The 27902-nt window shown below is 49.4% G+C and overlaps 1 protein-coding gene and 1 long non-coding RNA gene across 2 annotated transcripts; one reads left to right on the forward strand and one right to left on the reverse strand.

Annotated features, from left to right (window-relative positions):
- Nucleotides 1-782: 782 nt before the first annotated feature.
- On the reverse strand, nt 783-6187 carry LOC108351056 (uncharacterized). The gene is made up of 2 exons (XR_001838106.3): nt 6049-6187; nt 783-5671 (listed from the first exon to the last, which is right to left on the reverse strand). It is a non-coding gene; the product is annotated as an uncharacterized LOC108351056 (long non-coding RNA).
- Nucleotides 5536-27617, forward strand: Lrrc38 (leucine rich repeat containing 38). Its single transcript, NM_001107991.1, has 2 exons — nt 5536-6571; nt 26304-27617. The coding sequence occupies exons 1-2, from the start codon at nt 5929-5931 to the stop codon at nt 26555-26557; spliced, it is 897 nt and encodes a 298-aa protein (NP_001101461.1). The 5' UTR covers nt 5536-5928; the 3' UTR covers nt 26558-27617.
- Nucleotides 27618-27902: the final 285 nt, after the last annotated feature.

Raw genomic sequence — 27902 nt, forward strand, 5'->3', positions numbered from 1 at the left:
AGGAATCCTTCAGACCTTCAGCACCAGACAGAAACTGCTGAGACATCCAGCCACCAAAGTTATCCATCAGCTCCCAAGTGCTCAGCTTGCAAGCCAGCCAGCCAGCCATTTTTGGACCACAGAGACCATAGTGGGTAAGCCAGTCTGATAAATCCCTTTTGTAACATACACTCATCCCATTGGTTCTGTTTCTCTAGAGAACCTTGACTGATACAGTGTCCCATTTCCATGTTAATGAAGGGACAATGGAGTGACTAAGTTAAGAAATGGGCAAGTGGGTTGGGGATTTAGCTCAGTGGTAGAGCGCTTGCCTAGCAAGCATAAGGCCCTGGGTTTGGTCCTCAGCTCCGGGGGGGGGGGGGGGGGGGGAAGAAATGAGCAAGTGAGCCCTGGACCGATGATAATAAGCATTTCAACAAAAAGACAAGGGATGTTTAGACTTATGGAGAGGCGGGGAAGTAGAGGCTGGCCTGCAGCTGAGATGCTATTTGGACTGAGAAAATTCAAAGGACAAAATGGCACCAATCAAGCCAGAAGCCAGCGCTCTCTCTCTCTCTCTCTCTCTCTCTCTCTCTCTCTCTCTCTCTCTGTGTGTGTGTGTGTGGTGGGAGGTGTAGTGGGACAGGGTGGGGGCGGGGTGAGGGACACGGTGTCTATACAGAGGCTATAACTAGAACAATGACCTTGAGGCAGAAACCAATAAGACGTTACATAAACAGAAGGTCAGGCTAGCCAGAGGCTGGTAAACTATAGGCAAAGAAAGGGTCACAAGCTCCCGTGGAAAAGATACATAGAGCCAGGCCTGGCGAGATTTTTATTAAAAGTGGCTGTATTAGTTAGCTACTGCTGTATAACAAAACGCACCCCCATTCCCATTTAGTAGCTTAAAACTAACCGTGGCTTTGTATACATTTTTTCTGAGTAAGAAAGCACTTTGGGTTGGGCCTGTGGACAGCTTCAGGCTCAACTTGGAAGGCTCCGCTTTAAGCTCCTGCAGATGTTGGCCGGCTCCGTTCCTTGTGGGCCGTTGCTCTGAGGTCACCCTCCGATCATTGCCATGTGGGCCACTCCAAGCTGGCAGCTTGCTCCATCAAACTGTGCAAGCCAAGATGGTGACAGTCTGCTGGCAACGCAGAATGAAACCACTGTCCTTTGTCACCCAGTCTCAGATGTGATATCCTCCATTGCTGTGAGCTGTCTGGCAGAAACAAGCCACAGGTTCCGTCCACCCTCACTCGAGGAACGCCTGGGGGCGCGATCCCGAGATCTTAGAAATCTTTCTGTCACACACAGGAACCCATCGGCAGCATCTGAGCAGGGGGCGACATATTCTCATGTATATTTTCAATGGTCACTTTGGCGTCCTTGACTATTGGAGTCAGGAGTTGGGGGTTGGGCAGGAGTAGACTTCTGGTGAGAGTTAGCAGGCTGTGTGGCTTGGGTAAGGAGATAATGGGGAAGGGGTCTTGTCAGTGGATAGGAGATGAGGACAGGTGGAGCGGAATTGGGGGCGAGTAACACCATGGCTTGTTGGAGCATGTCTTGCCCATAGGATGATGTTGCCTAGGACTAATGCTTTCCGTGGAACAGATAGGATGCCGTTAACCCCAACTTCCTCCAGCCCTACATGAGGCCACACACTTGACGGATGCTTGGCTGGCATTAGGAGCACCGGCTATGAATACAGAAGGTGCCAGGCCAATGGACTGATCCCATGTCCTGAGTCCCACACAAATCCTAACGTTCTCATGCTCAGACCAAGCAAGCTACTGAGTAAAGTGCAGTGTGTGTGTGTGTGTGTGTGTGTGTGTGTGTGTGTGTGTGTGTAGAAGAAATACCTGCCTCCAGTTCCCTCTTGGAACCTGCGAGAGCGGCACATAGCACCCCCTGGTGGTGGTGGTGCAGAAGTGTCGGGAGTTGAGTTGAATCCTTAAGTAAGGGACACAGACATCTACGTGTCAAGCTGCTTCAGGAAAAGGGCTAGAGTATGTTCTCATCCCTGGGGGACAAGGGGATGTCCTCATGCCTCCTGCCCTGGCAGCCAGGCTCTGATCAAAAAGTGATTCACACCAGTAATCCAAATGACATCACCCAACACAAGCCACAATTTTTATGATTCCAACACAGCCTTCGACGTACTGGCATCATCTCGCTTACGAGTCAAGGCCTGGGACTTTGGCTAATTCAGATGTCAGCCTGGCAACAAAAAGGGGAAGCCAGTCTGTTGGATTGGTTTTGCTCTCGGGATCCTGGCCCCACTGGGGGATTTCCAGGGGATTTCTGTGCATGCAGCTACCCTGGACCTCGCCTCCTGGTTAATGGAGAAGGTTGGGAAAAGGACAGGACAGAAAGATCTCTGAATAAAGATTGGGAAGTACAGTACAGGGAGGTTTAGGGATGAGGGGTGGAAGGGAGGAGGGGAAAGGCAGAATGAGACCCTATATTAATATATATATGTATATATATGTATATATGTATGTATGTGTATATATATATATATATATATATGGAGCTGGAGTGGAGACATGGCTCGGCAGTTAAGAGCACTGGCTGCGGGGTTGGGGATTTAGCTCAGTGGTAGAGCGCTTGCCTAGCAAGCGCAAGGCCCTGGGTTCGGTCCCCAGCTCCAGAAAAAAAAGAAAAAGAAAAAAAAAAAAAAAAAAGAGCACTGGCTGCTCCTCTGGAGGAGTTGGGTTTGATTTCCAGCTCACAATCATCTGTAAATCCAGTTCCCAAGGGTTCAAGTCCTCGTCTGACCCGCCTTGGGCAGTAGTCACACAAGTAGTGCATGGACATACATGCAGGCAAAATGTGCATACGCATGAAATAAAGATGTTAATGCAAGCAATAGGACATTTTTAGACATTAAATTACATTCCTGTATTTAGTGTGTCAGCATGTATGTGTACAGGTATATGTGTAGGCACACATGTACTACAGCGTTCCTCTGCAGCTCAGAGGACAACTTGTAGGAGTTGTTCTCTCTCCTTCAACCTTCTAGGTCCCAGGGATCGAACTCAGTTCATCCTGCTTGATAGAAAGCACCTTGATCCACTGAGCTATTTCAATGACCTGAATGTTAGGTTGTTGTTTTTTTTTAAACATCCACCAGAATACCTTGGGTATTTTATATCCCATTTAGAGTCTCTTGAGTAGGAATCTTGGTATGTTTGTTACCTCTAAGAGTAAACACAGGAACACTCCTGACAGACAGACACTCTGAAAGCTTCTTCAGGCCTCTTTATTTGCATTTTGTCCTCTCCCTAAGAGGTTTGTCCCACGTGGGTCCGGGAAGAGTGGGTGAGTGGCCAAGTGGGGACCCACAATGCCCACATTCTATTCCCAGCTCTTATCCCTGACTCACGGATGACCTTGCTCAGGTCATGGTTTTGTGTTTCTTGCAAGAGGAAGAAATATCAGAGATGGCAAAGCTTTTATTTTCCCAAGGAATGAGAGTCCTATGGCATGGGGGTGCCTCCTGATTCTCCTGAGCCTCAACCTGCTCATGTCCTGCTGATGTTAATTAATAAAGAAAACAAGTCAGATTAGGATCCAGGGGACTTTGGGAGACACTCAAAGCAAAAAGCAAGGAGTTCCCGACAGGGAGATTTGTGGCCACTCCATAGAAGCCACGCGTGGTTTCTACAACATTTTCCAAGTCACGTTTCCACACAAATAATTTCCCTCATGCCCTCACACTGTCTGTGCAAGGGCAGAGGAAACATTTCCTCTTAATTTCAGGACAAGAGAGTTACAGCCAAGGAGAGGCATCTCTCAGCTGTTTTGTCCCCGGAGTCCCCTTGCATTATTTTGCCATCGAGCATGGCCCTGTTTTGTGAGTTATCATTGGCTAAACACTGTGCACATTCTAGATAAAAGGGGACTGTTGCTGCTGAATAAAGCCACCCGTGAGTGAGTGCCATGTTTACTCTGGGTATCCTCTTCTGAGGTGAAAGCCCACCTCTCACAAGGCTGAATTTTAACAGACAAGGTCTGGGCTATCTCCAAAAAGATGGAGGCAACCCCCCTATGGCTCTGTAGGCAGCGGCAGGATCAGGTCCAGACACCAGGGGAAGGACTGGGATCTGACTCACAGTGCAGAGCCGCAGTTAGCCAGACCCCTTGACAGGAAGACGCCTGTGTACACTTAGACCTACAGCTCCGTCAGGAGCGATGGTATTGCTCAGCCCAGAACAGAACCCGAGGCTGAAAGAGAGCAAGAGATCTCTTTTCAGGGTGCTTTTGCAGAGTTTAGGGTGGTGGCACATGCTCTTCTTGCACCATTAACAGCATCAATGTGGCTAAGATACCTTCACCCACCCCGATCCATTCCACCCTCTTCAGAAGGCAGAGCCCCTGAAACCGGGAACTGCAAGACATTATGGAGAGGGGTGGGTGCAAGACAGGGGCTGCAGGTCTAGCTTGGTAGCCAGGGTGTGTGCAAGGGAGGAGTGATTGAGGGGGCCTGACACCCAGCCCCTCCTGGAACTCATGAAAGTTCTGGGGCCTTTGGCTCTGCCCCAAAGGCTCAACTGCCCGATCCCTGGCTCAGAGGCACCAACTGGCTTTCAAACTGGAAAAAGAGGTCAGCCAACTCCCTTCCAAACTGGGAAAAATACCCAGACTTAGCTCTGAGACTTCGGAATAGCTGGCTCCACCAATCCCCAGCAGTGCCAGGGGCTGGGGCAGGGTCAGTGGGGGCCAGTAACCGACAGCTGTTCTGTGGGTTATTTTGGGCCAGGGGCTGAGCTTTTCCGTTCCAGGGTGTTGGGATTAAAATAGCCACCTGCAGGGCAATTTCCCTGTAGCACCATAGGGGCTTTTCCAAAAGAAAAACATTCAGGGGTTGGGAGTAGAACAGGGCGTTGACTTGAGGAACAGCAAGGAAGGAATTCTATCACCCTCTAAGACCAACCTCACCTCTGTGGAGCTGGGCTCTAAGCGTTGGCATCTCTCTCTGACCAGATTACTTTCCTGGGCCATCAAAATGAAGGGTTGATGGGGAAAGAAGACTTGGTAACTCCCAAACACTGTTTCTGGCCTTCCTCAGTCCTCGAAGGGAGTGGAGAGACGTCTCTACCCATGCCTTTTCACAGATGATTCGACAGGAGGTCAGGGGCCACTAGGGACCCCGGTTCCAGGTCACTCTCCTCCAAACTGCCCCAGTGCCTCTTGCTTTGGCTTTGCTCAGAGCCACAGAAGATCCGTGCTGGGAGGATAATCAGTTCTATCTCCAAGCTCAGGACCAGCGTGGAAAACGCTGACTGGTCCTGGCCCTGGCTATCCTTTCAGTCACAGCCGGACCTTGGCAGCCACCCGCCAGGCTCACACTCTCCTCCTGCAGGAGGTGGGACAAAAGCAGGTGGGAGGAAGGAGGGGGTCGGAGGGAAGCCCAGCTATCCTGGAGTCTAGCCAATTCTCAGCTTCGCAGCCCCAGGCGAGGACTTGACAGCCTTCGGGCTTTGTCCCAGACTTGGAGCTAGAGTGACCTGGGCCCCTTTGGCAAAGGCGAGGGTGGCGCTCCGGGCGCATGCCCCAGACACGCCCCATGGAAATCGCTCCAGGGATCCGTCACTGAACTTAGTCTTGAGCACCGCTGGCCAGGTCTGTGCGACAGGTCCCAATTCCCCGCCCGAGTAGGGTCGCGCTGGGCTCCCTCCGCGGTCTCCACCTGTGCTTTGGAATGTTCCAGAGGGTCAGTTTCCTTTGCGGGTGAATTCTGCGCCCAGCACCTCTCCTCTGCCTCCTCCCTCCCCGCCGTCCCGACACCCCGGGTCGTTCTGTCCCCGCCGCACTCTCATCGCCCCCGCGCACCCCTGCGCAGCCTCCCCGCCCGGCGCCGCTGCCCTGGGGCTTTCGGCGCCCGGGAGTCAGGGCCCCGCTGCGTCCTCCCCGCCGCGAGCCGAGTCCTCCGGAATCCCCGGGGACATGAGTCTCTACGCTGTCCCCCGCCGCCCCACGGGCGCCTTTGCGGCGCTGGGGCTCGGTAGCCTCCTGGTGCTGCTCGGGCCGGGACGCGCGTGCCCCACGGGCTGTGCCTGCACTGACCCCCACACGGTGGACTGTCGCGATCGCGGGCTTCCTAGCGTGCCCGATCCCTTCCCGCTGGACGTGCGCAAGCTGCTAGTGGCCGGCAACCGCATCCAGCAGATCCCCGAGGACTTCTTCATCTTCCATGGAGATCTGGTATATCTGGATTTCAGGAACAACTCGCTGCGCTCGCTGGAGGAGGGCACGTTCAGCGGCTCGGCCAAGCTGGCCTTCCTGGACCTGAGCTACAACAACCTCACCCAGCTGGGTGCCGGCGCCTTCCGCTCGGCGGGGAGGCTGGTCAAGCTAAGCCTGGCCAACAATAACCTGGCCGGTGTACACGAGGCCGCCTTCGAGAGCCTGGAGTCCTTGCAGGTGCTGGAACTCAACGGCAACAACCTGCGCAGCCTCAACGTGGCGGCTTTGGATGCGCTGCCGGCGCTGCGCACTGTGCGCCTGGACGGGAACCCCTGGCTGTGCGACTGTGATTTCGCTCACCTCTTCTCCTGGATTCAGGAGAACGCATCCAAACTGCCCAAAGGTGAGCCAGAGGGTGGCTGGAAGCCAGGGCTGGGTGGAGAAGGGAAGGAGAGGGAAGAGGCCAGCACGGTCTGGATGTGTGAGGCCTCGCTTTGAGGCTTTGAGGCTCACCAGAAAGTCTCCTGAATGAGGATCCCTGTGGTGTAACTCCGTAAGATCAGCTGCCCGAAAATCTCGGATATGTTGGCAAAGAGTGTTAGAGAACACATCCGGAACTCTTCCAAGTTTCTCCCTTTCTTCACTTGCTACCCAAGTTTAGGACCCGCCCTTTCTCCATCATTGTGGTCCCCATTCTCTCTGGGAGCTTTTAGGTCCTAGGACAGGTGGGTGTGAGCAATGTACCCGACCCTCCTAGTAGGAAAACCCCACGCTTTGTAGGACACCATACCATTTCCAGACCCCAGAGGTGGAGAGGAGCTGGCCAGTCCTGAACACGATCTGGCTGCCACAGATTCGAAACCGGTCCCTCTGTTCCCATCTCTCTTTGACTCTTCAGTCCACCCCTGGTGAGGAAAATTGCCGGTGTGAAATGTGGGACAGAAACCCTTCGGGTGGGCACCTCCCCTGTTTTCCTGCTGCCCCTCCTGATGACCCATACACATACCCAATTGGCTGATGGGAACACAAGAGCATTTGGGAACACAGTACCAAGGAAGTAAAGGCAGAACTGAGAAGGCAGGGACTCCAACACTCATGGGGTGCGTGCCAGGACCGAAGGGAGGTGATATCCTTATGTTTCTACTTGTGAGACTTCGAGCAGTGGCCCAAATTGACCTCTCAGAAAAAGTCCTTAAAACTTTGGCGAAATTGGCTGCGGTCCAGTATAGCAGACATTATAAAAGGTGGCATAGCTGTGATCTTTTTTTCCTACAATTGAGAGCTCAGGAACAGTGTTCCTCTGTGTATGGGACACTTTCTCTAATGGCTTAACTGTGTAACAGTTAGTAAAAGATTTGGCTTGCAAGGTGCAGAGTCTCCCAGGTTTGAAAGATGCCCTTGTTCTCCTGCCTCCCTCCTCAGATCTGCCAGGAGATTCTGAATGATGGAAATGTCCCATGAAAGCCCTCGCTGGAGAGAGGGTCACCTTGTCTTTGATCGCCCCTGTCTTAGTGGACTGCTTCTCAGTTACCCGACTGTGCATCCAGCTTTCCAGTTCAGGGCAAGAGCTTAGGTTCTGTTTTCAGTGATGCTTTAGGTGACTGGGCCCTTGAGTGGGCCCTTAATGCTTCTGTACCTTGGCTTCTTGTCTCTCCAGTACTTGCGTTGACCTCTGACAACTCCACAGAGCCTTGGGTCAGAGTTGGAAGTCATGGGTTTGCATTTTGTTTTAAGGTCCTGGGCACTGAAGGTTTTTGAAGTTTGCCTTTTTTATGTGTTGTCAAGATCAAAACACAGTAATGGAGGTATAACACCAGAGCAAGGGGAGCTATTACTCTCTCAGTGACCGTCATCTATGGGAGAAAATGGACAGCAGGTGGATATGGGGGAGGATGGACAGACACTGAACAGAGACAGTGTAAGGGTCTTACACTGAACAGGGCAGGGCTGAGAGGAAGACTGGTTTCATTCAGCCGGGAAAGGAGGGTGACAGCTGGAATGTACCTCCCGGGGCACAGCGCCAAAGGCTGCTCCAGCTGCTTACAGATTGTGGCCAAGGCAGTGTCCCCAAAGTGAACCAGAAGCGGGGAGGGCAAAGGAAGTGGCTCAGGTTGAGAACTGAATGCAAGACTCGAGTTCTGATCTGGACTCAGGGGCTATAATTCCGGATGAGCCCCTGACCTCCCCAAGCCTCAGTTTCTCTGCTTCTGAATTCAAAATGTGAACATTGTCCTTCTACCTGCTGGGTGGGTTAAAAGCAGTCTCCTTAATGAAAGGCAAGGTGACGCCCAGTATGTAATGGATGCTCCAGGGGTTTAAGTCCCGCTCCTGACTACATCATGCTGGACAGTTCTTCAAACTTTAATTGGTACCTGGTAATTGTGCATATTCATGGGGCACATAACCTGATACTTTAATATATATATATATATATATGTATATATATATATATATATATATATATATATATAAAATGTGCAGCTATTAAATACAAGAAACTTACATTTCAATCCTATTAGCCACTGGTTATTTATTCTGGCCTTGAAGAGGCTCTTTCTCCCTTAATAAATTCTATTATATGTTGATAAGGGGACAATCGATGGCTCCATTTATAAAGAGCTTGCCTCACAAGCATGAGGACCAATTCTCCAGCACCCATGTAAAAATCAGGCATGATGGTGTGTGTGCTAGTGGAGATGGTGATGGGCAGAGACAAATGAATCCCTGGAGTTCATTAGTCAGCCAATCTAGCTGTTTCAGCAGCCTCCAGGCTCAGTGAGAGAGCCTCTCTCAAAAATGATGGTGGAGGGGACCAGAGGGATGGCTCAGTGGTTAAGAAAACTTACTGCTCTTTCAGAAGATCGGAGTTCAGTTCCCAGCACCCAGGATGTGACTCCTCCTCCAGGGGCTCCAAAGACCTCTTCTTGCCTCCCTCTCTGCTACATTCCTGTGGTGCACATAGCATCCCTACAGCAGGCCTCTATACACATAATTAAAAATAAAAACGAAAACATTTAAAGGTTACCTGAAAAATTAGGTGGAGAGCAACCGAGGAAGACATGTGACCACGCACACGTTCACACATCCCATGTCTATGTGTATCTGGATATACACATGCACCACACATAAACACACGATAAATGATAGATAATTAAATGAATGATTTAACTAGTTAAAGAATTAAATATAGGCAGGTGCTGTCGAACACTAAGGTTTATTCCTCCTTGGTATCCATTACAAGGGATCCTCCGTTCCCTCCCCACCTCTTCCCAGTCTGTCTTTCAGGCTGGTCAAGCCCAAAATTCTCTAAGGCCCAGTGCTTGCGGTGTCACATGCTCTACCACTGTGTGACATCCCCAGTATAGCATGGCCTTTCTGTAACTCACTTATCTCATCTGTAAATGAAGATGATACAGAACCGGCTAGGTGGGCTTCCTGGGAGGCTGGAAAGAAACAGTAGCAGGGGCTTCGTGGGGCTTTAAGCCGTGGTGGTGGTGTTAAGGCTGCCTCCCCTCACCGCTCTCCCTCCACCCCCACTGCAATGAAGGCATGAGTGCAGAGAAGCCACACTCACAGCCGAGCAAGGACCTTCTGGCTCCCAGCTCATTAGCTATGCGGACCACCCGCTTGCTGCCAATGAGAATCGGGGCTACACTGGGATACAAGCTCCAGGCTCTCAAATCACAAGCCCTGCCTCTTCCCAGGGAGGGAGCCCACGGGCCTGAGTAGAGGACAGCTCCCTCCTGCCTTGCTCTGGACACCTTTGCACCCTCCTGCATCAGGACAGAGCCTCATTATCTCCTTGTGACCTTGACCGCCTCAGCCAGTAGCGAAAATGTGTTGTCTTCCAGGCGAGGCCCCTTTGTGGCCGGCCACACAGGGATGGGGAGTATTCAGCCTCAAAGCTGGTCCCTCTAGAAAGGAGGGGGAAGGGAAAGGCCTGGCTCTTTCATTGGGAGGACTAGGAAAGCCAGCACCTCCAGTGACCAGTTAGCAGAAAGCAAAATCCGCCAGCAAATAAGCCATACGGAAATCCTAGGGTGCCCAATTAGCGTTGAATTTCAGATAAATGCAGAATCCAGTTTTAATATAAGCTGCTGTTCTTAAAGCTTTGCAGACCAAACATGCCGTACTTACTTAATGTATATTTAGTATTTCCATGAAATGTTATTTGTCTTTTAGGTGAAATGCAGGCCTTAAGTGGGCATCCTATATGTGTATTTTGTTAATTCGATTTCTTTAGTCAGGGGTGGGGACACCTAGGTATCAAATTATAAGTGCCAAGTTCTTTTCAGAGGCTGTTCCCTCCTTCCACTACGTGGGTCACGGGCATAGAACTCAGGTCATGGAACTTGGTGACGCGTGCCTTGATCCACTAAGGCATCTTGCCAGCCCACGTGTATTTTGTTTTGTTTGTTTTTTATGATAGGCTTTTGCTGTGCAGCCTAGGTTGGCCTGGAACTCATCCTCCTCCTGCCCCAGCTTCTCAAGTTCTAGGGTCACCAAGCATTCATTTCCATGCCCAGTTCTCTGGCTGGCAGCCCTACCTCGTTTTCTATAGTTGTAGAGCACATTGTCACATCTAAGTCGCTTTTACTCCACTTCTGTGCTTGGGGACACCCTCGTCAACAATTTCCCCAACAAGAAACCAAAGCAGCACCAGAGAGAGTGCTGGCATAGGGCTGAAGAGTTAGTGGTTTAGGTAACCTTGCACTCTGAGATGTATCACCTCAGGCCCTGAGAGGCGTGGGAAGGAACAGCATCTTTCTCCTCTAGTCCTGGGTGACATCAGGCTGCTTCCTCCTTCCAGTTCCAGGTTCTGTACCTACTCTGGTAGTTCACCAGGAGACACCAGACTCTTAGGTATCAAAGGGACAGTGGGCGGCCAGAGCATAGTGCCGACATCTCTTTCAACAGAAAGTACTCTGGACCTGGAAGCCAGGTAGACTCTGGAAATCACCCGGGTAACCAGCCAGGGTAAGAGAGAGGTGGGGTGTGTGTGTGTCAGGAGGAGACCAGATGACACCTTTGTCACAGAGGCTGTGCTCTTTTATTTATTCACTTATTTATTTTTAAAGATTTATTCATTATATACGAGTACACTGTCGCTGTCTTCAGACACACCAGAAGAGGGCATCGGATCCCATTACAGATGGTTGTGAGCCACCATGTAGTTGCTGGGAAATGGAAGAGCAGTCAGTGCTCTCAACCGCTGAGCCATTTCTGCAGCCCCAGAGGCTGTGCTCCTTAAGTCTTCCCTTGGTCATGGTGTCCTTCCCATCAGCCTGGGAGATAGACGGCATCATCTGAGAGCCACCCAGGAGCCTCCTGTGGATCTCTAGGTCCCCAGACCTCTTGAGCGAGCACCAGGGGAGAAGTCTATGAACTGTATTGCATAAATTCCATCTGGGGCTTTCCTGTGCACAGACACTTGAGAGCTGCTTCCGGGATAGCCTTGGCTCCCTGGCTGTGCCCCTTGCAGCTGGGTGATTGCTGTAGTTACAGTTATTGCTGTAATGAAACACCATGATCAAAAGCGAAGTGGGGAGGAAAGGGTTTATTTGGCTTAAACTTCATCATCTAAGGAAGCCAGGGCAGGAACCTAGAGGCAGGAGCTGACACAGAGATCATGGAGGGTGCAGCTTACTGGCTTGTTCCTCCTGGCTTGTTCAGCTGCTTTCTTATAGAAGAACCCAGGACCACCAGCCCAGGGATGGCACCACCCACAGTGGGCTGGACCCTCCCACATCAATCATGAATTAAGAAAATGCCCTACAGGCACGCCTGCAGTCTGATCTCATAGAGGCATTTTCTTTTTTTTTTTATTTTTTTATTTTTTTTTTAAATTTTTTTTAAATTTTTTTTTAAAGATTTATTTATTTATTATATGTAAGTACACTGTAGCTGTCTTCAGACACACCAGAAGAGGGCATCGGATCTCTTTACAGATGGTTGTGAGCCACCATGTGGTTGCTGGGAATTGAACTCATGACCTCTGGAAGAGCAGTCGGGGGCTCTTAACCACTGAGCCATCTCTCCAGCCCGAGGCATTTTCTTAATTGAGGATCCCTACACTCAGATGATTTTAAGCTTGTGTCAAGTTGACATAAAACTACACAGCACAGTGATATGACCTAAATTGCTGACAGTCTCTGGGCCCAAGACTTCTGAAATCAAGAGAGTCTAAGTATGAGACCCAGAAAGCTGTTTTCAAGTAAAAGTTTGTGGGTTAAAAAAAAAATGTTCATGGGCTGGAGAGATGGCTCAGCGGTTAAGAGCACTGACTGCTCTTCCAGAGGCCCTGAGTTCAAATCCCAGCAACCACATGGTGGCCAACAACCATCTGTAATGATATCTGATGCCCTCTTCTGGTGTGTCTGAGGACAGCGACAGTGTACCCACATACATGAAAGAAAGAAATAAATCTTTTTAAAAATATTCATATTTATATATTCTTTTCCTTTCTTTTCTTTTTAGTTCTTTTCTTTTAAGACAAGATCCACCATGTAACTCTGCCTCGCCTGGAACTTGCTCTGTAACTTGCTATGTAAACCAGGCTGGCCTTGAACTCACAGAGATCCACATGTCTCTGCCTCTTTGCACACCACTATGCCGGGCTGTGCAAATCTTCTCAGAGGGTGTGTGTGTGTGCAGTGTGTGGACATGTGCTAGGCAGCTTGAGATGTCATCACAGAAGGCCTGTTCCTAAGTGGTCCCTAGCCTTGTCCTGGAGCCATAGTGGAAGAGGTCGCTGGGATTGAGAGCTGGCAGGGCCAAGACTGTATGTCTGGCTTTGGAGGTGTGTAGAGCAGGTAACAGCCTACACCAGGCCTGAGAGATCAGATGTGGGGAAGGGTGCCAACGAGTCTCATCAGGGATGCTGGTTTGGTCAGGCCTCTTTTTGTGCCTTCCCTTTCTAGCCACGATCTTGGTGTCCTCCATAGTCACAGCCTTCAGTACCAGAGAGAAGGTACTTGACTCTGTTGTCCTATGACCTTGACATTTGGAGATGTAGGCTGCGTGGCTGGGAGGAGGGTATACGGCTGAACTAAGCAGAAGTGCCTTGCCTCTCTCTGCCTTCCTCCTAGAGTCGACACAACAGATCTGTAGGGAGTGTCCTGGCACTTGGGGGCCGGGAGCTCGAGTGGGCACCTCTGTGGGTTGAGTCCTTTCCTGATACAGTGCCATGGCAGACAGGGTGCTTATCCAGACTCCGTGTCATACATATCACTTAACCCTATTAACTCAGGGCCAGTGGGGGAGCCCATGCTGAGCCCCAGAAGCTGCCTCAATTTTCTGATGTTAGCAGGCTTGCCTCAGGCAGATGAATAGGGATTACTGTCATCCAGATTGGAGGGGAAAAAAGCTAAAGCTTGCCTGAAGTCACATGGTTACTTTCTCTCAGACTACTCCAAGGTGACTCTCTTTCTTTTTTCTAAAAATAAAATAAAGGCAGTTTTGTTTTCCTGATTATAAAAGTAATGAGCTTCAGTCATTAGACGGTTGGGAAGTAGATACGTGTTACTTGGCTGAAATAAAAGTTAAAGACAAACAAGCAAACAAAAGCAAGCAGCAATAACAAAAACCAAACCGAACCAAACAGAGGACAGAGAGATGGCTCAGCAGCCAAGGGCATTGGCTGTTCTTGCAGGGGATCCGGGTTCGGTTCCCAAGACCAACATGGTGGCTCACAACCATATGTGATTCCAGTTCCAGTGCATCTGATGCCTTCTTCAGATCCCCAAGTACATTGCACGTGAACCATGCACCATGCACTTGCATACATGTAGGCTTGTACACATATTTGAAAAAAAGACAACCACCACCACCACCACCACAGCAAAACAACAAGAATCCTTTTACTATTAAAGTTCTATGTTTAGAAAAAGTTTGTCTGGGTGTTGTGGTGCAGACCTTTAATCCCAGTGCTCAAGAGGCAGAGGCAGGCAGATCTCTGAGTTATCGTCCAGCCTGGTCTACAGAGTGAGTTCCAGAGCAGTTAGGGCTACACAGAGAAACCCTGTCTCAAAAAACAAACAAACGAACAAAAATAAACTATATATATATATATGTATATATATATATATGGCATATATATGGCATTGTAGTATATGCCTTTAATCCCAGAATTCAGGAGGGCACATTATACAGGTGGGCATATCTCTGTGACATAAAAGACAGCCTGGTCTACATGGTGAGTTCCAGGACAGCCAGAGCTCCATAGAGAGACCCCCCCCGTCTCAAAACAAAACAAGAAATAAATGAGTCACAAAATGGTAACTTCTATGTCGTCTAGTTTTATTTCAACCAGATACAAGGTAGAGTCATCTGAAACGGGGGAACCTCAGTTGAGAAAATGCTTCCATAAGGTCAGGCTCTAGGACATTTTCTTAAGTCGTTGCTAATGGGAAAGGACCTGGCCCATTGTGAGTGGTGCAACCCCTGGGCTGGGGGTCCTGGGTTCTATAAGAAAGCAGGCTGAGGAAGCCATGAGAAGCAAGCCAGTAAGCAGCCCCCCTCCGTGGCTTCTGCATCAGCTGCTTCCAGGTTCCTGCCTTGTTTGAGCTCCTGCCCTGTCTTCCTTCAGTGATAAACAGTGATGTGGCCGTGTAAGTCAGATTAACCCTTTCCTCTGGGGAGCTGCTTTGGTCATGGTGTCTCATCACCGCAGTAGTAGCCAGAACTAAGCCAACTACCATAGAGTTGGCTGTCCATCTATAGAGGACCGGAGTGATGAAATTCACAGAAAAGGAAGGAGAACGGGGGTTGCCAGGGGCCAGGGAGTGGACATTTAATGGGGGACAATTTCTATTTGAGAGGTATAGGAGCTCTGGCTGCGTGGTGCCAGGATGAGCCCTTGACCCGACGCCGTGCATATGCCCTTCTTTCTCTCCATGAAATCAGCTTATTATTTAAGCAGACGGAGTGTCTGCCAGCCGAGACAGGGAGGATAATTGGGAATTTTCCCCTGTGCGATGGTGGATATTTAATGAAAGTGGGAGTAGAAAACAAAGGTTAGCACTATAAGAAATTAGAGCCCGTGCTCTTTGGCACCGAGAGCAGGAGCGAGCCTCACGGCGCTCCTGGCATCCCTCCTTATGCAGTGTTCCTCTCTGGCACAAAACAGTTTCAGCTGAGGCCCTGGCACATACACCTTCTCCAGATGTTCAGAGTGATGAAGAGCAGGTATCTGGAAAGACACCAAACAGGGCGACAGAAGACTTGGGGTCCAGGCCAGGTTCTAGGTGACTGTCCTAGTTAGTTTTCTATTGCTGTGATGAACATCACGAAGCCAACTTGGGGGGAAAAGAGTTTATTTCATCGTAGGGAAGTAAGAGGAGAAACTTATCTCACAGGTTGCAGGCCATTGTGGAAGGAAGTCAGAGTAGTAACTCAAGCAGACACAGAAACCATAGGAGAAAGCTATAGCTTGCCCCCAGGCCCACTGGCATAGGGACAGTCCAGCCATAGTAGGCTGGGTCCTTTTTTTCTTTTATTGGATATTTTCTTTATTTGCATTTCAAATGTTTTCCCCCTTCCCGGTTTCCCCTCCAACAACCCCCTATCCTATCCCCACTTCTCCTGCTTCTATAAGGGTGCTCTCCCACCCACGCACCCACCCACTCACTCCCTCCCTCCCTCCTCCCCGCCCTGGCATTCCCTTACACTGGGGCATCAAGCCTTTACAGGACCCAGGGTTTCTCCTTCCATTAATGCCAGACAAGATCTTCCTCTGGTACATATGCGACTGGAGCCATGGGTCTGTCCATGTGTACTCTTTGGTTGGTGGTTTAGTCCCTCGGAGCTCTGGGTGGGTGGGTGGGGTCTGGTTGATTGATATTGTTGTTCTTCTTATGGGGTTGCAAAGCCTTTCAGCTCCTTCAGTCCTTTCTCTAACTCCTCCATTAGGGACCCCATTCTCAGTCCATTGGTTGGCTGCAAGCGTCTGCCTCTGTATTTGTTAGGCTCTTGCAGAGCCTCTCAGATGACAGCTATATCAGGCTCCTGTCAGCACGCACTTCTTGGCATCTGCAACAGTGTCTCTGGGTTTGGTCTGGATATGGGATGGATCCCCCAGGTGGGGCAGTCTCTGGATGGCCTTTCCTTCAGTCTCTGCTCCACATTTTGTCTCCGTATTTCCTCCTGTGAGTATTTTGTTCTTCCTTCTAAGAAGAACTGAAGCATCCACACTTTGGTCTTCCTCTTTCTTGAGCTTCATGTGGTCTGTGAATTATATTTTGGGTATTTTGAGCTTTTGGGCTAATATCCACTTATCAGTGAGTGCATACTGTATGTGTTCTTTTGTGACTGGGTTACCTCACTCAGGATGATATTTTCTAGTTCCATCCATTTGCCTAAGAATTTCATGAAGTCATTGTTTGGATCTCTCTCTCTCTCTCTCTCTCTCTCTCTCTCTCTCTCTCTCTCTCTCTCTCTCTCAAAAGATATGTTTATATATTATGTATACAGCATTCTGCCTGCATGTATGCCTGAAAGCCAGAAGAGGGCACCAGATCTCATTATAGATGGTCATCCATGAGCCACTATGTAGTTGCTGGGAATTGAAGTCAGGACCTCTGGAAGGGCAGTCAGTGTGCTTAATCTCTGAGTCAGTTGTTACGTCCCCAGGCTGGGTCTTTTTACATCAATTAGCAATCAAGAAAATGCTCCTACACATAAGTCCGCACTGACCAATCTGATGGAGGCCACTCTTCAATTGCAATCTTGCCCTCGAGATTAGTACTCATAGTGACCTTAGGCAAGTTGACTCCCCTTCACTTCTCATCTCTGCTATGAGGGGGAGCTGAGCTGCTATCAGGAGAAGGAGGGAAGTTTGGGCATTGAATGTGTCTTCTCACACCTCTAACCTTTCACTGTGCGATCGTGAGAGCAGACAGGGCGTGAAAGGCCTCAAAGTGCTAATTTTTTTTTGGACTCAAACGTTTCGGGGGTAAAGGCAAGGAAGGGTTTTATTGGCACAGGGCGTGCTCCCTTTTGCCCAGCGAGAGGCAAGAAGAGGAAGCAGGATTGTTTGTTGGGTGGCTTTGTGAGAGGCAGGCTGTAGCTCCCCTCCTCCAAGGTGTGGGAGGAGCTCCTGAGATCTGGATCTGGATCTGTGAGCCTAGTAGGTTGGGTTGGCTGTACCACACCCCTTCCCCAAGCCTACCCTGTCACTAAGACCTCTGACACTTCTGGAAGACTGACAAAAGCCACATGACAGGTCTTGGTCCCCGGTTGCGCATTGGAGAATGCAGCTCAACTGGTGACCACAGACGTACAAAATCTATTAGTGACATTCTTTTCTATGGCCTGTCAGGTTGATGATGACGAGTAGGTGACCAGCCAGAGCTGGAGAGATGGCTCAATTCTTAAGGACAATTGTTGCCAATTTGGATGACCTGGGTTTGATCCCTGGGACCTACGTGGTGGAAGAGAACGGATTTCTGCCTGCTGTCCTCTGACCTCTGCAAGTGCACTGTGGCACATGCCCTTGACCCAAAAATAAAAAAATAAAATGTAATAAAATTTTCAGTGAGAGAGAAAACAATCCTGGAAACATCTGGGAAATGAGTGAGGAGACCATGACTTCTCTACCATAAAGTACCCTGCAGCCATTAAATGTGTATTTTTGAGTGTTTTCACGTGGTGGTATATATGCGTGTGTGTTATATACTCATGGTGCATGAGGCATTGTGAAAAAGTACATTCGGAGGCCAGGGTACACCTGATGCCATGGTCTACCTATTTCCTTTAGACAGGGTCCCTCGCAGAACCTAGGGATAGGCTGGCAGCCATAGAGTCCCAGCCATTCACATTACAGGTGTGCATGTGGCTATGCCTGCCTAAAAAAGTTGGTGCTGGGATGACAGGTACATTAACAACCTCACCCAACTTTAACACACACACACACACACACACACACACCACACCACACACACATACACACACCACACACACATACACACACCACACACACATACACACACCACACATACACACACACACCACACACACATATACACACCACACACACATACACACACACATACACACACACCACACACACACACCACACACACACATACACACATATACACACCACACACATACACACACATACACACACACCACACACACACATATACACACCACACACACACCACACACACATACACACACCACACACACATACACACACCACACACACATACACACACCACACACACATACACACACCACACACACATACACACACCACACACACACACACATACACACACCACACACACATACACACACCACACACACATACACACACCACACACACATACACACATACACATACCACACACACATACACACACCACACACACATACACACACACACACACACACACATATATTCTAGAGAGTGCAACTTTGGTAGTCATGCTTTCTCAGCAAGCTCATTTTAACCATTTAAAATCTTACTTTCCAAAGTATACTTTATTCCACAGTACCAAGACTCATGCGTCTGAAGTAGGAGGATGTCTTGACCTCAGGAGTTTGATACCAGCTTGGGAAACACAGTGAAACAAATTCATAAAGGTGGTATGTTATATTTGGCGAATGGAAAGATACTCCCCATGGGGTCATCAGACACGTGCTGGGGTTATTTCTATCAGACAGATTTCCTTTAGGAGATTTCCTAGGTCCACTTAGGAGAGGACCTAGGAAGGTCTAAACTGTTGTGCAAACCGTATTTGTAAGTTTTTCCATCTGCCTTCCGTTTGTTTACTGCTGATGTCTCCGTGCATATGCAGGATTTGCCCAGTAAGCAGAATTAGGAGAGCAGGAACCTATCTTTAACAACAGAGGTGCTTAGGAGAGCCAATCGCACCGAGGAGCTCTCTTGAGGCCAGAGCTGGACAGAGGCCCCCTGAGAGATCTGAACCCAGCCTGTTCCTTGGCGAGGGACCGGGCCAGGCTCGAGAGATTAATCTCGATCCACCATCTGCTGTGTCACTGTCTATTTCTAGGATGGCAGTTTGTCACCCTCGCCACTCAGGTGTCAGCTGTGGGGAGAAGTCACCATTCAGGGGATGGAGACTTGGGGGGTGCAGGCGGGAGGAAGACCCCCAGCCACTCACAGGAGTGAGGTACCCATCCCAAGAGAGAGGCTGGGCCAGAACGAGGTTGAGCTGACTGGTGTGATGAATGGATAGAAGGGAGAGCCACTGGAAAGCAGGGAGACACTTAAGCTGTCCACTGGGAAGTTACCCCAAAGGGAGGTGATCTGCTCGGACACCTTTTCTATAGTCCTCCAGAATGCATAAGCAAGCCTCCAAGCTGTCGGGTTTGCAGGAAGTCTGGGCAGCCAGAGATAATGTGTGGTTGTGAGGTAGTAGCTGTGAGGACAGGGAGTAACTCACCTGCGATTTCCACTTTTCACAGTCCATCCCAGGGCCACTGAGCGCAGGCAAGAGAACCCAAGCCTGGCTGAATAAACAGGAAGGTTCTCAATGGAAGGATGTCAGCTGATCCTCGGAGCTGAAGAAGCAGTCTCAGAAAAGGACAGGGATGCAGCTCAGCTGGTAGCATTCTCCCACGGCACGCAGGAAGTCCTGGGTGCCGACTCTGGCACTGAAAACTGGGTGTGGTTGACACAGGCCATATAGGTTGAGGCAGGGGGATTGCCTGTTGGAAGCCAACTTTGGCTACACAGTGAAGCTCTTTCTCAAAACAAAACAAAACAAAACCCTCAAACAAACAATAATCTGGAAGGGGAGATGGTTTTGGGGTTTGGGGGAGCAGAACCCCACTGGGAAGGGCAGCAGAAGGGTTGCTGGACTAAGTGGGCTCCACTTTTTTTTGGAAGTATTAAACTTTAGTGTTGTTTTTGCTGGCACAGAGAGCTACTAACCCCATTGTGGTCCTTCCCTGGTGGCTGGGGAAGGAGTGGCTGTGTGTGCTCATGTGTGAGTGCGTGCATGTGTGCGCGCGTTCATGCCTGCGTGCATGTGTTTAAGTCTAAGTCTAAGGATGACCTTGGCTTTCACTTCGTAGATTTGTAGATGACATCTGTCCTAGTTTGGTTTCTCTTGCTATGATAAAACCCTGACTAAAACCAATTTGGGGAAGAAAAGCTTTCTTTGGCTGACAGATTACAGACTGTCATCAGAAAAAGCCAAGGCAGGGACTGAAGCCAGATTTCAGAGGACACTGCTTGCTGGCTTGCTCAGCCTGCTTCCTTACACAACCCAGGACCACCTGCCCAGAGGTAGCACCAATCCAGAGTGGGCTGGGGCCTCCCACATCAATCACCAATCAAGAAAATGTTCCACAGACGCACCTCAGGTCAATTTGATGGAGGTGATCCCTCAGCTGACATTCCTTTCTCCCAGGTGATTGCAGTCTGTGTCAAGTTGACAGAAACCAACCACCAACCAGCAACACCGTCCATCCTGTCTTCTGAGACAGAATCTCTCACCAGCCTGGGACTCCCCAAGTGGGGCTGGGGTTGCAAGCACATAGCATGATGCATGGCTTTTAAAAAGTGAACGTTGGGTATTGGAATGAGGTCCTCATGTCTGCTATCTCCTCAGCTGGCAAGCAGTTTTAAGGAGTTGTGCTAAAGCACACTGTCTTAGTTAGGGTTTCACTGCTGTGAACAGACGCCATGACCAAGGCAACTCTTGTAAGGACAACATTTAATTGGGGCTGGCTTACAGATTCAGAGGTTCAGTCCATTATCATCAAGGCAGGAGCATGGCGGCATCCAGGCAGGCATGGTGCAGGAGGAGCTGAGAGTTCTACATCTTCATCTGAAGGCAGCTAAGTCCCAGGCATCTAGGACATGGGCTTTAAGCCCATGCCCACAGTGACACATCTGCTACAACAAGGCCACACCTCCTAAAAATGCCACTCCCTGGGCTGAGCATTTACAAACCATCACACACATTCAGTGGTAACAGGCGATTGCCCTCAAAGAAACCTGGAGAAATTGAGAAACCTGGCAGAGGGTGGGGGTGGCACCAATGAGAAGCGGGGGGGTGGGGGGGGATGGTTATATAGATGCTACCTGTAGAGGGCTGGATTGTGAGCCCCAAAGGATACAGAGCCAGACTGCTGTCATGGTGACCTTACTTAGAAAGACTCTTTGCAGCTGTGATTAGCTTTAAGAATCTAGAGATGAGACCATCCTTATTGGGGTCAGGGAGCCGGGCGCGGCTGGGGCTGGGAGCTGGAGGACTGCTTCACTCCAGTGACAATTGTCCTTGTGGGAGAGAGGCTGAGAGATATCTGAGTGACAGAGACATAGAACAGAAGATCCTGGGAAGATAGGCTAGAGAAGGAAGTGAGGCAGGCACAAGTCAAGGAATATTAAAGTTGGAAGAGAAAGGCAACCTCTCCCCTAGTCTCCCCTTGTGTCTTCAGAGGTAGCCCTGATTTTGACCTCCACATCTTGTGTGTGCATGCGTGCGTGTTGGGGTAAGGTCTTATATTTTGTAGCTCAGGTTGGCCTCAATCCCTTAGTCTCCTGCCTCACCTCATCCTCCAGAGTACTGTGCTGTGATTACAGGCATGTGCTATGATGCTCGCCATGATGCGGAGTGCCCCACTGTGTTCTAGATGGAAGTTTGTGGTTTGTCGTGTGTCTTGGGGATTGGAAGCAAGGCCGTGTGCATGCCAGGCAGGGAGAGTTCTGCTTCTGAGCTATACCCCCAGCCTTTTTTTTTAAATTCCTTTCTGTGACCTGGTTTCTCTGTGTAGCTCAGGCTAGCCTCTTAACTTTTGATTCTCTTGCCACAGGTTCCTGAGTACCCTGGGATTACAGATATGAGGCACCATAACCAAATACCATCAGTTTGGGTAACCCAGTCTGTGGGCAGCTATAGTGAGGTAATGCAGGTCCCTGCCCTGTGGAGTTGTCAGTATCTTGGGGTACAGGAGCCAGAGTCCTTCCCACCACCATTGTCACTCTAGCTAACTGAAGAAGTTCTCCCAGGCTTTTTAGGGGTTCCCAGTCATGCAAAACCAGGATTTCTGTTTCAACACAGAAAGGAATTTCAGAGCTGGCCAGTGTATAAAGCTGAATTTATTAAAGATATATTTTAATATAGATTTAAATGTGAGGGTTAGAAGAGAAAGGGGCTCTCAGGAGGACAGACAGACACAGCTGAGAACACATGTACTCAAAGAGTCCTGGAAAATATACCCAAGAATGTATGGGCTTCACAAAGTAGAGAGGCCTGGTTATATGACCTGGTTAGGTGTCTGTCAACTTAACACAGGCTAGAACTATCTGGGAAAAGAGAAACCCCAATCTAGAAAATGCTTCCGGGGGTTGGGGATTTAGCTCAGTGGTAGAGCACTTGCCTATCAAGCGCAAGGCCCTGGGTTCGGTCCTCAGCTCTGAAAAAAAAAAAAAAAAGAAAGAAAGAAAGAAAAAGAGAAAATGCTTCTGTCAGATCAGCCTGTGGGCTTGTCTTTGGAGGCATTTCCTTAGTTGATGATTGGTACAGGAGGGCCCAGACTTCTGTGGGCAGTGCCACCCCTGGGCTGGTGTCCTAGGCTGCATGAGAAAGCAGACTGAGAGAGCCACAGGGAGCAAACCGGTAAGCAGCACCCCTCCATGATGTCTGGTTCAGATCTTGCCTTCTTGTTCCTGCCTTGTGTCCCTGTCATGGCTTCTCTGATGATGGACTGTAATCTTTTTTTTTTTTTTTCTTTTTTTCGGAGCTGGGTACCGAACCCAGGGCCTTGCGCTTGCTAGGCAAGCGCTCTACCACTGAGCTAAATCCCCAACCCCGATGGACTGTAATCTAAAAGCAAAACGAAACTCCCTCCACAGTTGCTTTTGCCTAGTGTTTTATTACAGCAATAGAGACCATTGTCGGTGGGGTTGGAGGGATGGTTTAGTGGTCGAGAGCACTGGCTGCCCTTGCAGAGGACCTAGGTCTAGTTCCCGGCACCTATGTTAGCCCACAACCACCGTAGCTCCAGTTCTAAGAGATCTGATGCCCTCCTCTGGTCTTCATGGGCATTGCATGTTCATGGTACACAGATATACATGCAGGCAAAACACATAAAATTAAAAAAAAACAAGACATGTGTGTGTGTGTGTAAATGACTAAATGCAAATACATAATATACATATGGAAAATTATTGGGGATGGGGATTTAGCTCAGTGGTAGGGCGCTTGTTAGGAAGCGCAAGGCCCTGGGTTCCGTCCCCAGCTCCGAAAAAAAGAACCAAAAAAAAAAAAAAAATTAAAAAAAAAGAAAATTATCAAACTATCAAGCAAACGACAGCAATTAAACCCAAACAAAAGCCGTTCCAGATTGAGAAACTCAGTCTCTGGCAAGATACTGCTATAGAGAGAAGGGAACCCTGAAGTCACAGACCCCAGCACTGAAGCCCTGCACCAGTCATGGGTACTGTTGCAGATGGCTCCAAGGACAGGTCTCCACCCTCTTCTGCCTGGCCCATCTGATTGTGTCCAGCCCCTCTTATTTGTCTGCCCTCTGTGAGCTCGGGAGAGCCGTTAAGTCCTGATGTCTTATCACAACTGCTTGCGCATGCCCAGCCTCCAGCCTGGTGGGTTGCGCGGCGATTTCCCAAATAAGCCCTTTTCTTCTGGCCACAGAGAAATGTGAAATGACATTTTCTAAAAACGTCGCTTTGTAAAAATGCCAAGGCTAATCTCTAGGCACAAAGAGTATTGTGGAAATCGGAATTGACTCGGGGAGCTGCAGCGCACGCACGTTGTGGGTGTGCATGGCTGTGGACGGAGCTGAGACAGGCTATGCGAGCCTGAGGGCTGCGTGCCGCCTGCGGCTGTTAGAACCCTGCCCAGGCTCAGGCTCAGGCTGGACTCTTTTTTTCTTGTTTTTAGGGCATTTGGCTAGAGGCTAGCGTAGCTATCAAGAAGAGGCAGACTAACTGATTTCAGCGCTGAAGAAAGAGATGTCTGTTTCAGAGTTCCACTAGGGAAATCTTAGAAGTTCTCTGACGGGCCCAAAGGCTTTTCAAATACTCAGACTGTTTGATTTGGAGTTTGATTTTTTTTTAAAGTATGCATGATTTTTAATTTTCGTGTGTGTGTGTGTGTGTGTGTGTGTGTGTGTGTGTGTGTGTGTGTAGGCCAGAAGTGGGCATCAGATACCCTGGAGCTGGAATTATAGGTAGTTGTGAGCCATGGATACTGGGACCCTAACTTGGGACTGTGGAAAAGCACTTGTAAGCACTGAGCTACACTATTAATAACACTCTGTTATGCTGGTGGACAAGAGCCTAGCGTAACTGTCCTCTTAGAGTCTCCACCCAGCAGCTGATGGAAACAGATGCAGAGACCCACAGCCAAGCATCAGATGGAGCTTGGGGAGTCTTGTGGAAGAGTTGGGGGAAGGATTGAGGCACCTGAAGGGGACAGGAACTCCCTAGGAAGACCAACAGAGTCAACTGGCCTGGACTCTTGGGGGCTCCCAGAGACTAAACCACCAACCAAAGAGCATACATGGGCTGGACTTACCTCCCCACCCCACACATATGTAGCAAATGTGCAGCTTGGTCTTCACATGGGTTCCCAACAACGAGCAGGAACTGTCCTTGACTCTGTTGCCTGCCTGTGGTTCCTGTTCCCCTTGAAACAGTCTTCCCAGGCTGCTTGTCTGCCTGTCTGGCTCCGGTGGGAGAGGATGTGCTTGGTCCTGCAATGATTTGATGTGCTAGGCTTGGAAGCCAGTGGGGACCTCTCCCTTTCCAGAGGATAAGGGGATAGACACACATACAGACCACACGCACAGATACATATATACAAACATGCACATAAAAACACTCATGGACTGGAGAGACAGCGGTCAAGAACACTGACCATGTTCTTTCAGAGGTCCTGAGTTCAATTCCCAGCAACCACATGGTGACTCACAACCATCTGTAATGCAATCTGATGCCCTCTTCTGGTGTGTCTGAAGACAGCTACAGTGTACTCATACAATAAAATAAATCTGTAAAAAAGAAAGACATCATGCACACACACATAGACACACATATAGACACACATGCACACATACAAACACACATAGACATACATACAGACACTCATGCACACACATACACAGACCTATACATACAGACACATGCATACACACACATGGACATACATACAGACACACATGCACACACAGAGAGACACACACACAGACACACATGTGCACACACACTGAATAGGAGCAGTAGGATGAACAGAATCAATGTACAGTACATGCCTATATAGGAATAGGAAGTCAATTCTGTTAATTTATCCATTTAATGTGAATAAGTCTAAGGAAGGCTGGTGAACACAGGATTTTAATCCCGGAACCTGGGAAGCAGAGACTGGCAGATCTCTGTGATTTTGAAGCCAGCCTGATCTACATAGTGAGTTTTGGGACTTCCAGGGCTACCCTGACTCAAAAAATATATTTGTACATGGAAAATCAAAGTCAAGTACAAATCAAAGAGTTCTGGTTGTCTAAATTTTTGAGTCTATAAAGTAGCTACATTGATTTAGGGAGAGGTCAGAGTTGCTAGGCAACTGTTCTCTTGGGAGAAATACATGCTGTGGACGTATGAGGGATGGACCAGGACTGAAGGAGGGAGGAAGCTCAAATATTCTTTTTCCAGTTTTGCTTCTGAGCTGGAGGAGATGAGACACACTGGTAAGAACCCCAAGTGTGGTTTGGGGGTGCTGGGCAGTGAGTGAGAATGTTCTTTGCTGGGCACAAGGGAACTCATTAAGAAGGTTGGAAGCAAACATCCTTACTCTCAGATGATGTTGGGAAAGGGTTGTGGGTGAGCTCTTGGCAGCTTGAAACACAGACACATAGAACAAGAGAGGCTTTCCTGAGTATTTGAGGGCACCAAAGGTAAGCAAGGGTTGATGGTTGCTAAGCTTCCTGTCAAAATAGTGTCTTCCATTTTCTCCCTGGAAAAAGCGCGCCTTATAAACCTCTCCATAGATATCAGGAAGTCTTGAACCTGGGCTTTTGAGCCTAGATGCGAACCTCGGATGTTACCGAAGCAAGTGTTGTGAGAACTCCTTCCTTGAGGTACTTCTGAGCAGTCATGGGCTGCAGCCTAACCCTCTCTCATTCCATCCATCTCTCCCCAGGCCTCGATGCCATCCAGTGCTCACTGCCCATGGAGGAGCGGAGGGTGGCCCTGAGGGAGCTGTCCGAAGCCAGTTTCAGCGAGTGTAAGTTCAGCCTGTCTCTCACAGACCTATTCATCATCATCTTCTCTGGGGTGGCTGTCTCCGTTGCTGCCATCATCTCCAGCTTCTTCCTGGCCACTGTGGTGCAGTGTTTCCAGAGGTGCGCCCCTAACAAGGACACGGAGGATGAGGATGATGACGAAGATGACTGAGCCTCCTCCTCCTCCTCCTCTTTGCTTTCCCACACTCAACCAGTGGCGCCTCTCCAAGGGAGACTGATGCTGAAGACAGATGCATCACATCACTCCAAGCAGAAAACGGGATGGAGCTTGCCTAGATGCACCTGCTGGGACAGCCATTCCCAGAGCATAGAATCAGCAGAGTAGAGACGCAGGAAGGATGGAGAGATTCACTCTTAGGCAGAGCCTGCCTCCCAGGCTGGGGGTGGGGGGGGACTCCTGTGTGTGAAGATAATCAAGTCAGGCTTCATGGCTTACAGCTTTACAACCCTCCCGTGCCGAAGAGAGATCTCACAGCTTCTGACCTCAGAGGTGTTTGTGCCGTTCTTATTACAAGCTGCACTATGGACCACGAACCATCTTCCCCCTAAAAAGACAGTAGTGTTCTCAGTGTAGATTCAAGTCAAGCTCATTCTCCGTGGGAACAGGAATCCTTTTCTTCTATAGAAGATCCCTAGCGGCCTTGGGCTGTTAGACCAAGAACAAACAAATGTATTTGCAATAGACAACGTCTGTCTCCCCTGTGTGGCTGTGTTGATACCTCACACCCAACGTGTTGAACGTCGCTTGATGGGAAATGACCTGAGCCAGCAGCACCAAGCTGGTGGGCTGGGGGCTGAGACCTGAGGCGGAAGCTCACAAGAAGTCCCTGGGGGCGTTTCAAGGTCCCACTCCTTCAGGGTGTTTTGAAGAGGTCCCTTTGGCTATGATTGGGTCATGAGAATGGAGTCATCCTCAGTGCATTTAGCGCCCTTATAATTCAGACTTTGGAAACCTCCCTGCCCCTTCTACAGGGTGAGGACCCAGTGAGCAGGTCTATGAACCAGGAAGGGGGTCTCTCACAGGAATTCAACCATACTGATGGCCCGGCCTCCACCTTCAAGCCTCCCAAACTGAGAGGAATAAATGTTATTTATAAACCCTCGTGTCTGTAATTTTTTTTGGGAGGGAGAGGAATAACAGCTCAAGGATACTAGGACACCATCCCATCTTTAGCTGAAATGTTGCCAAAAAGTAAAAGCTTAGACCTTGTCAAGGGTGCCTGCAGTCTGTTGGTAAAGAGGTCGGGAAAGCATGCACGGTGGGCACCTGGACTCCAGTCCTTATCCTAAGAGGTGGCACCTTGCAGAGGACTGACAGCCGTGGTGTTGATGGCCACTTTGCTTGTCAGTCTTCTCTCTGTAGTGTACCATCAGGCTGCTCACTCTGAGAGTCCTGCCTCAGCCAATAGCTGAGCCTTCCTCTGCATTGGAGTGGTCACAGACCTATCAGCTGTAGAAGTTTTAGAAAACTCTTCTAGAAGCCAGGAGGTCAATAA

Source organism: Rattus norvegicus, chromosome 5 (assembly GCF_036323735.1).
Source record: "Rattus norvegicus strain BN/NHsdMcwi chromosome 5, GRCr8, whole genome shotgun sequence".
Classification (NCBI taxonomy): domain Eukaryota; kingdom Metazoa; phylum Chordata; class Mammalia; order Rodentia; family Muridae; genus Rattus; species Rattus norvegicus.